General features: G+C 43.3%; 1 protein-coding gene across 4 annotated transcripts in view; it reads left to right on the plus strand.

Annotated features, from left to right (window-relative positions):
- The window catches only part of GATB (glutamyl-tRNA amidotransferase subunit B), a 47795-nt gene extending 32412 nt beyond the window's left edge, over window positions 1-15383 (plus strand). For 3 of the 4 annotated variants that reach the window (XM_065062714.1, XM_065062716.1, XM_065062717.1), the window contains exons 10-14: window positions 5119-5199; window positions 5980-6113; window positions 6529-6607; window positions 12085-12219; window positions 14786-15383. In XM_065062714.1, coding sequence (XP_064918786.1) covers window positions 5119-5199; window positions 5980-6113; window positions 6529-6607; window positions 12085-12219; window positions 14786-14914 — 558 coding nt within the window. In that variant the 3' untranslated portion in view covers window positions 14915-15383. The remainder of the gene's footprint in view (window positions 1-5118; window positions 5200-5979; window positions 6114-6528; window positions 6608-12084; window positions 12220-14785) is intronic. The other variant, XM_065062715.1, reaches the window with a different exon arrangement.
- The last annotated feature ends 659 nt before the right edge of the window (window positions 15384-16042 follow it).

The following is a 16042-nucleotide window of genomic DNA, read 5'->3' on the forward strand; positions in this document are numbered from 1 at the left end:
AAGGGAGAGCAGTGCACATAACTTGACTACCTAATATCCCTCCTTTGTGTGCCTGTGATTTATTACACTTGTACAGAAGCTGATTCTACAGAAAAATAATGGTTCTTCCTTCTGAAGAAAGCTGTTAGGAAAACTGCTTTTGTGCTGGTGTGCCATTTTAGTGAGTTGCAGTTACTGTTTGGTGAGCAGGTGAGTCATAAGTGTCATCAAAGTCATGAGGCTGCAGTGATAGCATCGAGAGGTGTCAGTAGTTGTTACCTTTCTATTTTATTGTATAAGCTGCAAAATGTGATTTTGCAGCTAGTATTCCTGTCCGTGCCTGGCTTTCTGCACATCAACATATTTCTCATATGTTAAAATAAACAGACCTCAGATGGGTAGATAGGTCCCAAACCCTTTTTTCTGACTTCTGTTTTCTTCTTCTTCCCCTCTGTGGTGGATTGACCCCAGCCAGCTGCTAAGCACCACAGCTTCTTGCTCATTTCCCCTGCCAGTGGCACAGGGAAGAGAACAGGAAAAGCAAAAACAGGAAGACTCCTGGTTTGAGATAAAGACACTTAAATAAGCAACATAAAGAGAAAGGGAAAAAACTCCAAGGTGATGTGAATGCAATCAGTCACCACCTCCCACAAGCAGACTGATGCACAGCCAGTCTCTGACCAATGGCAATGACTACCTCTCCCCAAATCCCTTTCCTTCAGTTTTCCAGGGCATTATGTGGCCTGGAATATACCCTTGGTCAGTCTGGGTTGACTGTCCAGGTTGTGTCCCTGCCCAGCTTCATGCCCATCCTCAGCCTACTCACGGTGTGGGGCAGGGTGGGAAAATGAGAAAAGACTGCTCAGCAACAGCCAACGCACTGGCCTTGTTGTCAGCACGGCTTTAGTCACATGTCCAAAACACAGCACCATGCGGCTGCTCTTAAGGAAATAGATTCCATCCCAGCCAGACCCAGTGCACCCACACTTTTCACTTGGCATCAGCCCACTTCTTGTGTGCTTCAATTTTGCTGGTATTGGTGGCTTCAGCTGTGTGCTTTCTGTTGTCTCCATCAGCTAGCCCTATATTTTTGCCTCGTCAGCTCACCTTTTGTTCCACCTGTTCTCGGAAATCCGCTATTGCTTTTGCTTTTTTCCTTTTAACTTCTCTTTCTTTTTGCAAGGTATAAGATAATTAATGAGCTCCAAGCTGAAATTTGGGATTCAGCTTGTAATAAGATAATGCATCCATTTGAATGCATGAAGTGAACGTGTTCTTCATGGCAGGTCTTCTTTTATTGTGCATTAGAATGTCAGCATGTATACTCTCCGTAAAAGTTGCATGCTTGTTCACTGGGAGACTAGTTAACCTTAATTCATCTGAAAACGGTACGTCCGTTGCTGTGTTAAGCTTACATCAGAAGTTGCAGAAGATTGCTGACAGGGCCAGATGCAGAAATCTAATGAGCATTCTTTCAGGTTAGAGCGCCCAGGAGTGCTCATTAAATAAATGGCATTGGTACAGGGATGACTCTAAAATGCAAAATCTCTGTTCTGCGCCAGCTTGTTAGAGAGGACATTATGTGCCAAAGTTATAATAAAACAATCCCATACTTCAGCGTGCGAGTCACTTTCTGAGCTTACTTCATGAGCTTTATTCTCATATGCAATAGCTACCTGTACATCCTTGAGTTGAGAATATGAGAGTCCTGCTTTGCCTAATTACAACATGTGCAGAATGAAAGCAGAGCAGTACTTCTTAATATCTTTATCTGAAATTTCTTAAGTGTAAACTGCAACAGTTTCAACAGTTTTGTATAAATTGCAAAAATAAATGAAGCTTGTGATTTTCTTCATGCAGAGCCCTTCTTATTTGTAAAGAGACAGTTCTTGAACCATGTAGACTCCATGGTATTTGTGTACTCAGTTTCTGCATGCAATTTCTACTTTGCTGTGCAAACTGGTGGGCTGGCAAATACTTCAGTCAGGAAGGATCTCTGACAACTTTGCCAGTTACACTATTATAATATTTTTATCTTACTTCCTTTTGAATCAAAAATACAAGATGTATTGGCATAGACATGAATGTGACATTTTGTTTTCAAAAACCATGCTGAAGTCCAGGAAGATCCAACCAAAAAAATAGATCAGTAGTCACAGTACAGCATTAGAAAAATGTGGCCTGATCACTTCCTTTCTCATCTGAATTCCGGGTCTTCCTGTACATTTACCGTTCCTCTCTTTACTCAGATAAAAGTGGCAATTTCACTTGGACTTGGCCTTATTGCTTTGGTGGAATAACTACATTGGTGAATCCTTGGATGGGATGCTGTAGAAGGTGGTTTTGACCATTTTGTTTATTACATGCCATCCTCATACACGTTGTTGTGCAGGTGACTTTACGCTTATTTTTAGAACTTAAATCATTTTATAAGAAACTGTAGGAAAAAGTTTGAACTTTTTCTGGCTGCTCTGTTGTCTGCTTTAATGGGCTAGATTTTCTGGACAATCTTGCACATTTTTGCAGCAGTTGTTACCTCACATTTTTTTATTGTGGGAACTGTGATGGTGAAAATGAGAATAAGAAAGCAGAAAATTACTTTCATTTGTTGACATTGATTTCATTTTCTTTGTCATTTCTTTGGGAAACATTATTGGTCTTTAAAAGTGTAAGCTTGCATTACAGACCCAATGTCCCTAAAGATTGTACCCGTTGTAGTTTGTAAAATAATGTATTGTTTTACGTTAGAGTGTGCAGTGGTTTTCAGCTCAGATCTGTCGCAAGGGAGAGGGGGGTGTGTGTGTATGTGTGTGTGTGTTGGTAGCTGGAGTGGATTTGACACAAAGAATGTTGACCAAAATGCAAAGCAAATTAAGGTTCAAGTAATACAGTATCTAGACATTGAAACCGGTCAAGTTATGCCTGCATTTTTCTAATATGGCAAAAAAATAAGGAAAATGTTTCATTTCTGTCAGTCATTGTGATGTTTTGACATTCTGCCTTTTTCATTTCAGTCTAGCATTGCTAGGTTTGCCTACTCTTTGGCTACAGAAAATGACAGTCACTTTAAAAACCCTAAAACTAAATGCAAAGGAATTTTGGGGAATATGTCTATTTTTATGTGCACACGTAGTGAGTATGGGCTTTGGTACCTGGTAGCATATGTGTAAGTCTGTCTCTTTGAGTACTCCTGGGCTTTTCTCCTCTTGCTGCCTGGACAACTGATTAAAATGTGGAGGCCGGGCACATTTGTCCTTGGTTTTTCAAAGGGCTGGCAGGAGGGTCAAAGCTGTAGCTCCAGCCAGGCTGTTGGTATCCAGAAATGTGAATGTGCCCACTGCCAGAGACACACTCTCCAGCCTACCCGTGACAAAGGCATTGGACGTGCTGCCTCTGAGCTTTGTCGCCTGCGTTCAGACGTGTGCCATTGTCGAGGGCTAAGATTGCGGGGTGACAATAAAACCCTGGCAGATGTATTGTTAACCTCCTCTTCCCCCCCACTTCCCCCTTTTGCCCCTTCCTCTCCCCTTTTGCCCCTTCCTCTCCCCTTTTGCCCCTTCCTCTCCCCTTTTGCCCCTTCCTCTCCCCCCTTCCCACTCAGGACAGGCGATCAGGAGGGAAAGAAGGACAGAGAGAAGAGAGTTGGAAAAATTAAAAATGTTTTACTAATGCTACTAATAAGAATAGAGAAAATAATACAAAGTATACAAAACCAATCTTGAAAGTCTCAGCAACTACAGAGCCGGCACCCAAAGTCCTGGATTGGACTCTGCAGCCAACCGGAGCTGGATTCAGTCTGTCACTAGGCCTCAATTTGCAGGGACGACTAGCAAGGTCCTCTCCTGATGTTGGCCATAAGCAGAAGGGAAAAGGGAAAGGGACAAGATCCTTGTGATCTCCCACTTTTATATGAAGTATTCACGTGAATGGAATGTTATACACAGTTGGTCAGTCTTCTTGGTCACTTGTTTCTCGTCGCCCCTCTCGTGAGATGTCCATCCATGCTTATCAATAAGTTTGCATTCCGTTGCTGTGTTTACCAAAACATGTGTCTGGTTCTCCAGGAAAATGCAGCTAATATGAAGGCTTTAGCTGACAGGCAAATTCACTAAAAGAGAAACTTGTTTTTAACAAAACCAGGACAGCCATCCACAGACATTGTTTTCTTGTGCATCATGTCGTAGCTAGACCTGCTCTGCCTCTGGTGTTTGTAAAACCTTCTGCAGCACGTGCAAAGAAACCGACATTTTTACATGCTCACTTCTTCCTACCTAAATTGAGCAGGTGTTTGTGTGGAAGAGAACCCGCTGTTTAAATAATTACTGTTTGTTTGTTCTATTGAATCCTGAGGTGAATTAGGAAGAGTACAGTATTTAGTAATGCATCATTTTAGTAATTCCGCTTAACACACACAGAGTTTTTAATCAAGTTTATAGTACTTTGATAATCACGCATTGCTTTACTGGGTTTTTCTTTAAGCAAAATTTTTTCCTCTAGTCTTTTTAGCCTTAGATTTTACACAATTTGCTTACAAAGTAACTGCTAGTTAAGCTTGTAAGAACACAGAGGAAGAAGGGAATTGTGTCTGTGTGTAGACAGATAACTAGGAGGAGTTGAAAGGTTTGCCTTGGTGAACAAAAGACCTCAGTGGCTTTCCTAGGCTAAGAACTTGGTTTCTTTGCTCACAGTCTTGAGGAAGAGGGGATGGGTCTGATTTTTTTCACACCAGTTTTACAGCACATCAGCCATTAATCTAAGTACATTTTGTTCTGTTTCACAGAACAGAGAGCAGTAGTCTGCAGTTTCTCAAAAGCCATACATCATTACCAATGAAAAATGTGGTATCTAGAGCTGGTAGAAGTTCGGGTTGTGAAAGTTTTGAGGAGGAAAGTCTAAAATTTTGTATCGCTATGGTGATAAATTGCCTTTAAAAAAAGGGCAAGTGGGACTGCTTGGATGGGATGTGTTTGAGTGGAAAAGTCAGGCTTTGGTTTAGTGTGTACCTGCATTCTTTTTGCTCAGAACTGTTCAGAGATCAGATGCAGTCAGAATGTGCTTGGGAAATGTTTTTGCTGTGATGACAGTATACTTAGAATAGCTCCTTGGCTGTCTCTAAATTGTTACTTCTCAACTTCTGAGAGCTGGCTCGTCTTCCTGTGCAATTATGCCACACACTGCACAAGTCCAGTGCACGCTGGAATTGGATTCCTCCTTGAAAAGGTAGGAGCTGCCACCTAATATCTCTTCAGCCTTCAGTAGACCTAATGAGTTCCATGCTACGGTTAAAGATCCATCAATGCCTTGATGACAAACAGCACAGCATTCAACAGAGTGTGCAGTATCTGTCCTTCTAAAAACAATCCCGGATTTCACTTAGGCTATAAATTGAATTCCTTACTATCATACCTTCTGAGCATTTAGGGTGCTGTGGCAAAGCTTACATAGCTTCTCTGAAAAACTAGAAAAATAAAACCTTGTTTCTTGCAGTATGACCTTTCCATATCATTGAAGGGCAAATGCAAGCTAAACTTATTCCTTCAATCCAAAATAAATAGAAGTGATTGCAGGATCAAGAGTGAAACATCTGTAGACCGTTTCAGGAAAAATCGTTCCTTGGTAAAAGGTAGTATGGCAGCCTGTTATATGGCAGCATTATATTTTCTAGCATTATATGGACTTAAAACCCATGAGAAGATGAGAAAGCTTCTCCCCAAATGCTAATTTTAGGGAGGAGTTAAGAGAAAAAAGATAGCTCCTTTACTGGAAGGTCCGTTGAAACAGATAGGCTGGCAGGTAAGTTGTGTGTACCTGTTCTAGACATAAAATAGTTTGTTTGCTGTTATGTTAATAAAATTACTCCAAAGTCTTGTGACTTTGCAATGAATTCACAAAACCAAGTTTCCTTTAGGATTTAGAGTATTTATACTCCAAATGTAACTGTATAATTAATCAAGTTTGCACTCTGGTATCTTTTTGATGCATTTAACTTTTCTTAAACAGAATGAAGATGGATTGGCAGAATTCTTTGAAAATGTGGTAAAACAGACCCAAATGAAGCCAAAGAAGGTGATCGGCTGGATTATAAATGACCTGCTCAGTCATTTGAAACAACATTCCCTTACAGTAAAGGAAAGGTCAGGCTTCTTGATTACTACAGTGGCGAAACAAAAAGTGATCTATTTCTCATATACCATGAATAGTATCATGTCACTCCCTTGCTCGCTTCTGCTTTAGTTATTATCTGCGCAGTTGGTTACATCAGGGAGTACCACGTAGGCCTTGACGCTGTCATGCTGAATGAAGTTAATCAAACACTTTGCAGAGAAGAGGACCGTGTAGTTAAGAGCAATAAGCAGAGACTTCCTTCTTTGGAATATGGCAATGGTAAGCCATACTCAGGCTATCAATACAGAAGTTGAATATAGTGTATCATGAGGATAAATACTAGCTTGTCATGCTACACTGTGTGATCTTTAGGCAAGCAACAGTAGCTTGGATATATTACTGCACCTTATCCTCCGAGGTAACTTCTGCCCCGTTTTTCCCTAGCCCTGTCAGTTCTTTTCTCCTGGCTGACCTTCTGAACCTTCTAGTAAAAAAAGACATTTCTTCTACAGCAGCAAAACAGGTAAGTACTTTTTTGTTTTTACTATGCTTTGGATCTGTGGCTGCTTACTCCATTTATGTAGCAATTTTATAATTGGTGTGTACCCATATGTTGGTTGCTTTAAAAGGAAATTATTTAGAGTGTTAATGAAGGATAAACTTTGTATCTACTATAAACATATAACATATGAAAATGCCTTGCGTATATATAATCTTGCAAATAGATCTGCATGTTCAGTGTTAGAAGGGGGTGCAAGCCAAATTATAAGAGTTAAGCAATGTGAACTGAAGTCAGTTAAATAAATCCTGCTTCTGAACAGACTGGTCACTAGATCTCAGTTTCGCAGTTTGAGTCAGACCTGAGTGAAAGGTCATTGGGAGCTAATCCATGACTTGCAGTTAAGGTGAGAGTATCAGTTACTAGGTCCTAAGGGAGAGTAAGGTGTCCATTCCCAAGTATTAGCACGTGGAAAAGGATATAATTCACCTGAGTGTAACCACAAAAAGAGTTCTGCTTTGGTGTACCCCTGAGTCAAAAGTGGAGAGGTCTGGCCTTTCTTTCATCCTTGCTTCTGTGAGCAAGTGTTATGATGGACCTCTCAAGTACTGGTGGCGAATTTCTCCCTCTTTTTAAAAATAATCTCGTTTGGGACAGTCTGAAGAATCAGCTCTTGATGATTTGTATCTAAAACTGTGAACTGCTTATGGTGAATACAGTGACTGCTGTGTCTATAGACAAAATTCTGAGGTTTTTGTGATAGAGAATAGTCTGCCATTCACCTTAAATTGTTGCTGGCTCTTTTATGTGGAATGCATTGTCTTTTCAGATTAATTATTATCCTCTAGATAAGTACATTAGATGACTGCTTCTTCTCAGGTGTTCATCAGTGAAACTGCTAATGAAGACATTTAACTTTTACTGAAGATGTTTAACTTGCCTTGTCTGCTTTCAAGCATATAACACTCTGAAGTACACAGGGTGGGTTTCCATCTTTCTAGCACATATTGATTTAAACCAAGTACGACTTTGGAATAGTATTGAAGTCAGTTGAGGCTTTTTTTCATGATTATAGACCAAGATTAGCTGTTGCAAATGTGGCTCTTTACCCTCCTTGAAGACACTTGCGCTTCTTGGTTTGTTGTTTTCTTTTTTGGAGATGCTTGTGGTTCTTAATTAAGTTGGTCTTGTTGGTTTGCTTCCGTGAATAGCCAGCTGCATATGACAGGCATCATAAATAAGGATTTAAGTGCCTGAATTCAGGCATGTGCATTTGGAAATTTTGGACTGGGAAAGTAAAAGCTTCAAAAAGGAGATAAAGTATTAATAGGAAAAGCATTGGAATGCAGAGCGGTTCTGTGCCTGCAGGGCTGTGGCACACCCATCAGTTTGGTGTCTGCCTTTGAAAGGGAAGCTTCAAATCTCCCATCTGAGCTCTGAGCTTCCTTGTGGAGGTGGAGACAGGGTACTAATGCTTTTCTACTGGACTTTCTTGCCTTGCGATGTATTTGTGCGCCAGCACTTCTGACAGGTTATGAAATGTCAAGAATTTCAGAGATGCTTTTTTTGTTTAATTACCAACTCCTTTTAATGTGCATGTTGTCCTCAGTGTTCTGAAATTGGACACAGAGAAATAACAGTACTGTTTGCCATCACTGAGTGATGCTATCAAACTGCAGAAACCTCGCCACATTTAGAAAAGTATTTTCGTTGCCTGGATGTCAGAAGAATAACAAATGTTTATAACAATTCTCAGCAGTAGGCAGAGATACTGGATGGCCCGAGGACAGAAAGGGCTATATATACACACACCAGCAGATGAATTGCAGCGCTTGGGGTGGGGGAGAGTGAACTGCAGTGGTAGAGACAGATCCAACGAGAGAAGATGGAAGGGTTCGACAGGGTGAGCACACAGACATGCACACACATACGTGCTCGCTGCAGGAAGCTGTTAGCAGTTCAAATTTTTTAAGAGGTCTTGTGTTCAGTCTCTGCTGTATAAGGGACTAAAACACAGGCAGACGAAAGCTGTGAGCTCTGATTATAGACACAGAACATTGTATGGTAGGATGCATATGCCAAAGAAAGGGCACTGTGTGCTCACATAATTACCACTTAGGTAATTACAGAGCTCACGCCCAACTTGCCATCAAATACAGCATCCTACTCCAGAAGTCTCCAACGCAGTTTCAGGCTGGTGTGCCTGCGCAAAGGGGAGCAGCCAGTGTGCAGGGCCGTGGGCTGAGCATGTCCTGGATCGGAGACCTGCACAGGCATGTGCTGCGACCCACCCCAGAGGCACCAGTTTGAAGCCCATGATGGAAGGTGTGGGTGCTGCTCACCCAGGGCTGACGCTGCTCTGCTGGGGAGTGAGCCCCAGATGGGGCCTGGGGCCTGGCCTGCAGGGCTGGCAGTCAGGAGACCCCTGGGATAAGGGGCCTGCCCTTGAGTTACAGCATTGGGGAAGACTAGTTCCTGGGCCTGGGAAGCAGAAACTTGCCTGTGCTGCCGAGAGCCATGCTGGAGCAGCTCTGTGTGGACACCCTTGTCATGCGTTCATTGAGGATCTGGAGCAGAGCAAACCCCAGGTCTTGTTTGCTTCTGCAGTTGCATAGGTCACCCACATCAGAATAATTTCCAATAGACCCACTTGGCACCCCTGTTTTCAAGTAGACAGCGGAGAAATGAGTCTAGTACACAAACCGAAAAAGAACCATCTGCTTTGACAATTATGGCTATACCATCTGGTGGGCTGGACCCAGCCTGCCCCTCACTTTTGTCAGAGGCTGAGGGACAACTGCCAGACATCAAGGCTTCCATCACTGGAAAGGAGAGATGCCCACAGGACTGACTGGGGTGGTACTGTTTGCTGCTTCCCTCCCGCCCTTGGCAGCAAATCACTGCAGATCGGGTTTCCAGTTGGAGCGTTCTCAGGCACAGCAGTCAGCTGGCACGATCACCGGTTGCAAAATGTTTGATATGATGCCCGCAGCAGCCAGACATGCAAGTCCTGATTAATTCATCTTGACCAATGGTTTGCTGCTATGCCTGTGTAGGTAGGGACGGCAGAACATCATTAAAATCTAATCACGCTCAAGCAGGAATCAATAGTAGAAACTACTGAGATTTCGGTAATGGAAATGAGGCCTGAGATTCTCTTTTTGGCTCTGGAGACTTCATCATTTGATCCTCCTGTTCTGGTGCAGGCAGTTTGTGTAAATGAGTCGAAATCATTTTTTTAAACTGCTTTCTTTAGATTTGTACTCCTTGCCAAGTGGAGAAACACATTTTTAAAAGTGCATCTTTGACAGGTCTTGGCCACATGTCTTTCTGCTTTCCTACGTACCTGTAAACAAGCAAGAGCCTTGATAACATTGTCACTTTACTAGCTAAGCGGAAATGCTTGTTACCAAGTTGAAAAGTACACACGGTGCAGATGTCGCAGAGAAAATCTGGTGCCTTCAAGGTTTCCAATGGGCAGGCTTTTCTCAGTGTCAGGAGATGTTTGGCACAGGAATAGCAGGGAATCGGAGCTGGATCCCTGACTGTCAAGCTGTCCTGCCCCAGATCTAAGTCAGCCTGATGTATGGGTTGCTCCTGGGTAACTGCCGTGGCTGGCTGCGTAGATTTTGGTTGTTGCAGATTTTCCCCTCCTGCAGCCTCTGGCATCCTGCGTGAATACATACCAGTCCTAAAAATCACATCTGCCTTTTTTCAGGAGAGAGATATTGGTTATTCATAATCCAGCCCCTGATTTGTGCAGCACTTTGGACTCTCCGGGTGTTTTGCTGGGGGGGCTGTGCTGTGTGAAGAGGACAGAGCTCTTTCTGAGCAGTGATGGACTGTTCTGGTGCCTCAGGAGGCCTGGAGGACAGAAAGCTTCATGCCTGGTCAGGGAAGGAGCAGGAGGGGGCTGGCTACCTGGGAATAGCAATGGAGTGCAACAAATAAAAGGCAAGTGACTGTGCACAGGTTGAATCTCTGTTGGATGTATTTCTCCCTAGGGGTGTTCCAGGTAGCACTGGCATGATGATTTTTAAGTACTGTGCTAGAAGGAAGATCATGTAGAAGACAACCACATACTGTACTGATTTATTTAGATATAAACATCTGAAAGTCTCATTTACAGCGGTTGTAGCTGAGGCTGCTTATCAGTATCTTTAATATTCAAGGTATATCTGCCACAATAGAGCTGCATGTCATTACCCTCTCCAAAGGTCTGCAGCAGAGTGATAAAATTCCATAAAAAGCTTTGGGATACCACTGGCAAATGGATCTCCTCTTGCAGGAATTGTGTCAATGCATGGTTCTTAAATACCTGTTGCGGCTACAAAATTGTTTAGCTGAAGGTCTTTTGTACCAGAATGTTCTTCATGGTGAAGAAAATTGCTGGGGTAGTTAAGATACCATCCGACATACCTCATTTTTCCTAAGTTGTCTTCTGCCCTGTTGTTATTGAACATGCAGTTTGAATGCCCCTTCTCATCTCCCCATCCCAGCCTCTGAATCCTACAGTGAGTATTTAGTGCTGAACTTCCGACGTGACATCCTTTCCATATTGGTACACAGCAATGGCCCAAACATACAATTACGTCTTCGGCTCAGGATGGAACACAAGCAGCTGTTTTAATAAGGATTCCTTTCTCTCCTCCCACAGCTCAAAAATAACAGCTAAGGGAATACAGAAAATGACTGCCCAAGGAAATTGGTTTTTTATAAATGTTCTCTCTCCTTAAGTTTATTCCAGGGTGATAGCCCTGCTGCAGCATAGGAAAACACACCGGCATTAACAAGTGATTACTCTGGAGGCCTGGGTTCGCCGAGCCTTCCAGTCCTGGGAGGTGATGCATAGCTGGGCTGGAGCTGCTGGGTTCTTTCTGCCTGGCACTATTTTTCTTCTGCTTTGTCATACATATCCTCATTACAGCTTGCTGATGCAGACTGGTAATGGGACGAGTTACCTGGGATCGGACTTGGTACAATAGTCAGCTAATGGTCAGTTCCTGGGCAGTGACATTTCTCATGGAGACGCATTTTCTTTGCAGCTCTCGGGCGGTTTTGTGAATAATGCCAGACAAGCGTGAGTGCTGCCTGAGGAGCAGCCTTGCGGTCAGTGGCAGTCCCTGCCGTGGGGGAGCAGCGGCTCAGTGCAGCAAGGCAGTTGGGGGCTGTGCCCAGCAAACTTCTTGGAAGAGGCACCTTCGCTGGGGGTAGCGGCAGCGCCTGGTCCTGCGGCAGGCTGCAGAGCACCGCTTGTGAACCATTCACCTGCACTTGTGCACTGAGTGAAAATGCTTTGCCTTATTTCAGGATGCAGAAAGGGAGGGAGGGTACAATAGTTCTTTCAGCGAGGCACAAGATTAAATCTTGGGTTTGTTCACATTTAGGCAAACTGCTCTTGCTTTAACTAGAATCCAGCTTCCTGGATCAGGAACTGAAGTGCTGCATGTAAACACTGTTGATACGTTAAGACACTGACTTTTGCTACTTGTGATTTTCAGGTGCTTGCAGAATTGTGGAAGGGAGAAGGGAAGACTCCTCTTGAAATTGTTAAAAAAAAGAAACTTGGACTGATACAGGATCAAAAAGAGCTTGAACAGATCTGCCAGGCGGTGATTGATAGACAAGAAAATGAGGTGATTATGATGGTGCTGGGAAACTTGTGCGCTCTGGCAGTCACTGGCACTAAAAAGGGGGTTAAATTGGCCTCTTTTTTTTTCTCCCTTTGATTAGCATTTGAGCTCTACAGCCAGTACAAGAGCATTAAAGCTGCTGCTCAGATATTATCAGGCTTTTCTTCTTTCTTATTTTACTAAGTGGTTGTTGTTGGTGTTGTTGGTTTTGTTTTCTGTGTTTTTTTGTTTTTTTTTTTTAAATTCAGGCATATGCAAAATAATCAGCAGAAGAAATTACCAGTCTGGCTAATGCCCTGAGTCATTCTGAGAGACCATAAAAATTAAATGCAGGGAAGCAAGACTCTGGGGCTCTTTTTGTCTCCTCAGCTATACTGCCATTAACCTGACCTGGCAACCTGGCCACATAACTCTGATTTTTATGTCATCTGCTGTAGGATTAGGGCAACACCATTAACCCATTCTGAAGCTGGAGATGGAAGCTACCTCCAGTGAGACATACAGTAGTTATGGAATTAGAGAGTCTGTCAGAGGCTGGCAAGGCAAAAATTGTACGTGCCTCTGTCTCTTTGTCCTTGTCTCCCTCCACTGCCAGAGAGGAGTCTAGCTGGCTCTCCTGCCCAGCGATGCCTGTGGGGTGGGGAGGAGCTGGCCCCCCGTGGCAGTGGCGTCAGTGGCTCCCAAGCTGCTGTCTGCTCTGTGGCTCTGCTGCTGAGCCGTGGCAGCAGCACAAATGCTGCAGGAGGAGAGCTCGGGGTTTGGCTCTTCCCCATCTCCTTGGAAGGACACGCAGCAGCGCGTGTGGCTTGTCACTCTAACAAGGTCTGAGCTCGGAAAAGGGGAAAAAAACTTTGTTGATCATGAAGGGGAGAAGTGGGAAGGGAGCTTGACAGAGTCTAAAATGTTCTTTATAAAAAGCAAAATGAAAACAGTGCTTATCTGTTCTCTGGAGCAAAAATACAAAAGCAGAAGTGAATAGCTTACTTCTAATATAAACATTGTCTAGATACATTTGCCATTTGGAAAAAACATTAACATCTGTGGAGAACAGTACCACCCACCCCTGATCTCATTGGGGGATGCTAACAGCTCTGCAAGAGCTTTTGGTAAAGAAAATGAGCTTGCAGTAGGTCGGCGTGACCTCCATCAGCCTGACTCATTTGCAGAGCCTGATAAAAGTGAGGCTGCATTTTCAGACTGGTACGGAAGCACAAGTGTAGATAGAAAGAACATTAGAACTGATTGGGAAGTGCAGAAGCCAAAGGTCCATAGCTACACTCCCATTTCAGTAATAATGCTTTCTCCGAGAATATAATTCCTCTCTGGTTTCCACTGTTTGAGTCAAGCCAAATGCAGTAGAATGGTCTCACTTCCCTACTTTTTCCAGGTGATCCTTTGCCAAAGCAAAAGCTGCCTTAATGGCCTGTAATTCATTGCTTTAAACTGGCATGAGAGCTTACCTTACAAAATAGTTAGCCGAGTACTTGACAGGGAAAGAAGTACACCTTGCTTTTTGATAGTAACTTTCTTTAAAATGAACTAAATTATAAACAGTTGCTCAAGCCAATACCAAGCACTTTATTAAAATGCAGTGTCTGGATTGTACTGTGTTCTGCTCCATATAGGTAATTTCTGGCAGACCAGGAGTAATGAGTCCTTTCCATATTGTGACATTACAGAGAAGATTTTAGACTGCCAATAATTTGGATACTGTAATGAGTATAAATATTTGCATTTGTGCTCGGTACTGGCACAGGGGGTGGTTCATATGTTCGCAATCCTCCCCTTAATATCTGTCAATATGACATCCTGTTTAATTGAAGCTCTTGTGTTTTGCCCAGGAACTCTGACAATGTAGAGAACGTCTTCCCTGCCACACATACCACATGGAGGCCAGAAGCTTGTCTATCAGCAGGAGCATCCCTGTTAGAAATGCCTACAACTGAAATTTCCCATTTTTTTTTCAGTATCTTTACTTAGTTTTAAATATGGCCCTTGCTATTTTGCAGGTGACTGTGCATCAAACATTAGCTGTCTGATAGGAGGTTGTATTTCTGATCAGTTAGTTAATTGTTATGTTGCCAAGGGTTTCTTTTTTAAAGAAAATAATATGCTGTTACGGAAACACGTACATCTGTGGTTGAAGGACCTCACAAATATTATCAAACAGATTGTGATTCAATGCCAATTTTTTGTTACAGCTGAACAGTATATTGAGTAAAGAGGTAGAGCCTACTAGCAAAAAGAAGCCAGTCTCATTTTTCTGGCTCTTTTCAAGGAAGTCACTGTTACAATCCAGAAGTGTTTTCTGACTTTTTCAATAAGAGATCTTTGTATTAGTTGTAAGGCCCTGCTGCTGTAGGGACTTGCTGTTCTCATAGGAGCAGAGCAGGAGCTTATTGGAAAGCTGAAGGCAGTTTTTATAAATAACAACATCTAACCCAAAATATACTGTTCTACCACAAGGGTCCAAAGGACAAAAATATTCATAACTTAGCAGTGAATGAGTGAAAATGTCCCAAGTTTACTTTAACAATGGTGTCTGTTTTGTTTTGTTTTTTCCTTAAAGGTTATGGCGATAAAATCAGGAAATCAAAAAGTTTTAAATAAGTTAATTGGCCTCGTGCAAAGAGAAACACAAGGACGATCCAATGCTGTCGTGGTGAGGCAAATACTAGAAAAGAAGCTGTCAGAGTAGCCACAAAAGAAAACCGCTCAAGTGTCTACAGAAAACGTGCTTCGTTCTGTCTCGTTCACTGCAAGTGGACTTTGGTGGTTCCTCGCGCATCCTCAGGACTGTTCGTTCTCCTTCCAGCAGTGTCGCATCCCAGCTTTCCGCAGACGCATCAGCCAAAGGCAGAGGAGCAAAGGCAAAGCAGGAGCTGGGACAGTCATTTGCATCTCCCTGACTTCACTGTGGCATTTGGAAACGTGATTTCCATGCAGCCATGGGAAACAAGTTCCCAGAGGTGCCAGTGCATATGCAGAGAGCTGAAGCTGTGTTGGTCAGTTTTGTAATAAAGAGGAAACTCAGCTTTTCTACTTGGCCTTTTGCAAGAAGGGAAACTCACAGATGTTGAATGCAAAATCTGGTGGTGGATACTAATAACTCACTGTAAGTTAGTGTGAGCACACTGGTAATGATTAAAATGCCTCCCAGTAATTAAGATGACCGTGTGTGCTTCCATGCCTGGCAGCAGGGAACTGTCCACTGCTCTCACTCTTCCTGGTTTCTGAGGGATGGGGAAAAGATGAAGGCGCTAGCTGCTTAAATAAGTGTCTGAGGCTAGTGCCACAAAGAGATGGAAGTGCCTGCATCTAAGAATTAGTGTCAAAGTGTTTGCTCACCTTCTCCTTGTCATGTACCCAAACATCTGCTTTTCCTCCTCGCAGCTCTTTCAGCTCAGAGGAGAGCCTAGCGGATGGACACCTGAGCCTTTCCAGGGTTGACCGCCCATTTTGGCCTCCGAGGTTCCACAGAGCACACCTGCTCCTGCTGGCCCTGCACAGCCTACGGTGGAACCAGCAGTGCCTTCATCTTCTGAGTAGTGCAGTAAAGGCTTCAGCTTGGCTTTCTCCTCCACGACCAAGCACTTGAGCCATTGTTAAGAAATGCTGCCAGGCCAGAGCTGCACGCGGCTCTGGCACGTGTCCCTCTACCCTCACCTGGAGCCGCACCACTGTGGAAGTTTCAAAACTGAGCGGGATTCAGCTGTGTTCTAGGGTCTGCTCCAACATTTAATCCTAAGGTAGTTTTCATACCTTCTATTTTTCAGCTCCCAGCTTTAAATACGCATTGAAATCCAGGGTCCTTGCGTTACTTCCC

The sequence above is a fragment of the Columba livia genome, chromosome 4, assembly GCF_036013475.1.
Source record: "Columba livia isolate bColLiv1 breed racing homer chromosome 4, bColLiv1.pat.W.v2, whole genome shotgun sequence".
Classification (NCBI taxonomy): domain Eukaryota; kingdom Metazoa; phylum Chordata; class Aves; order Columbiformes; family Columbidae; genus Columba; species Columba livia.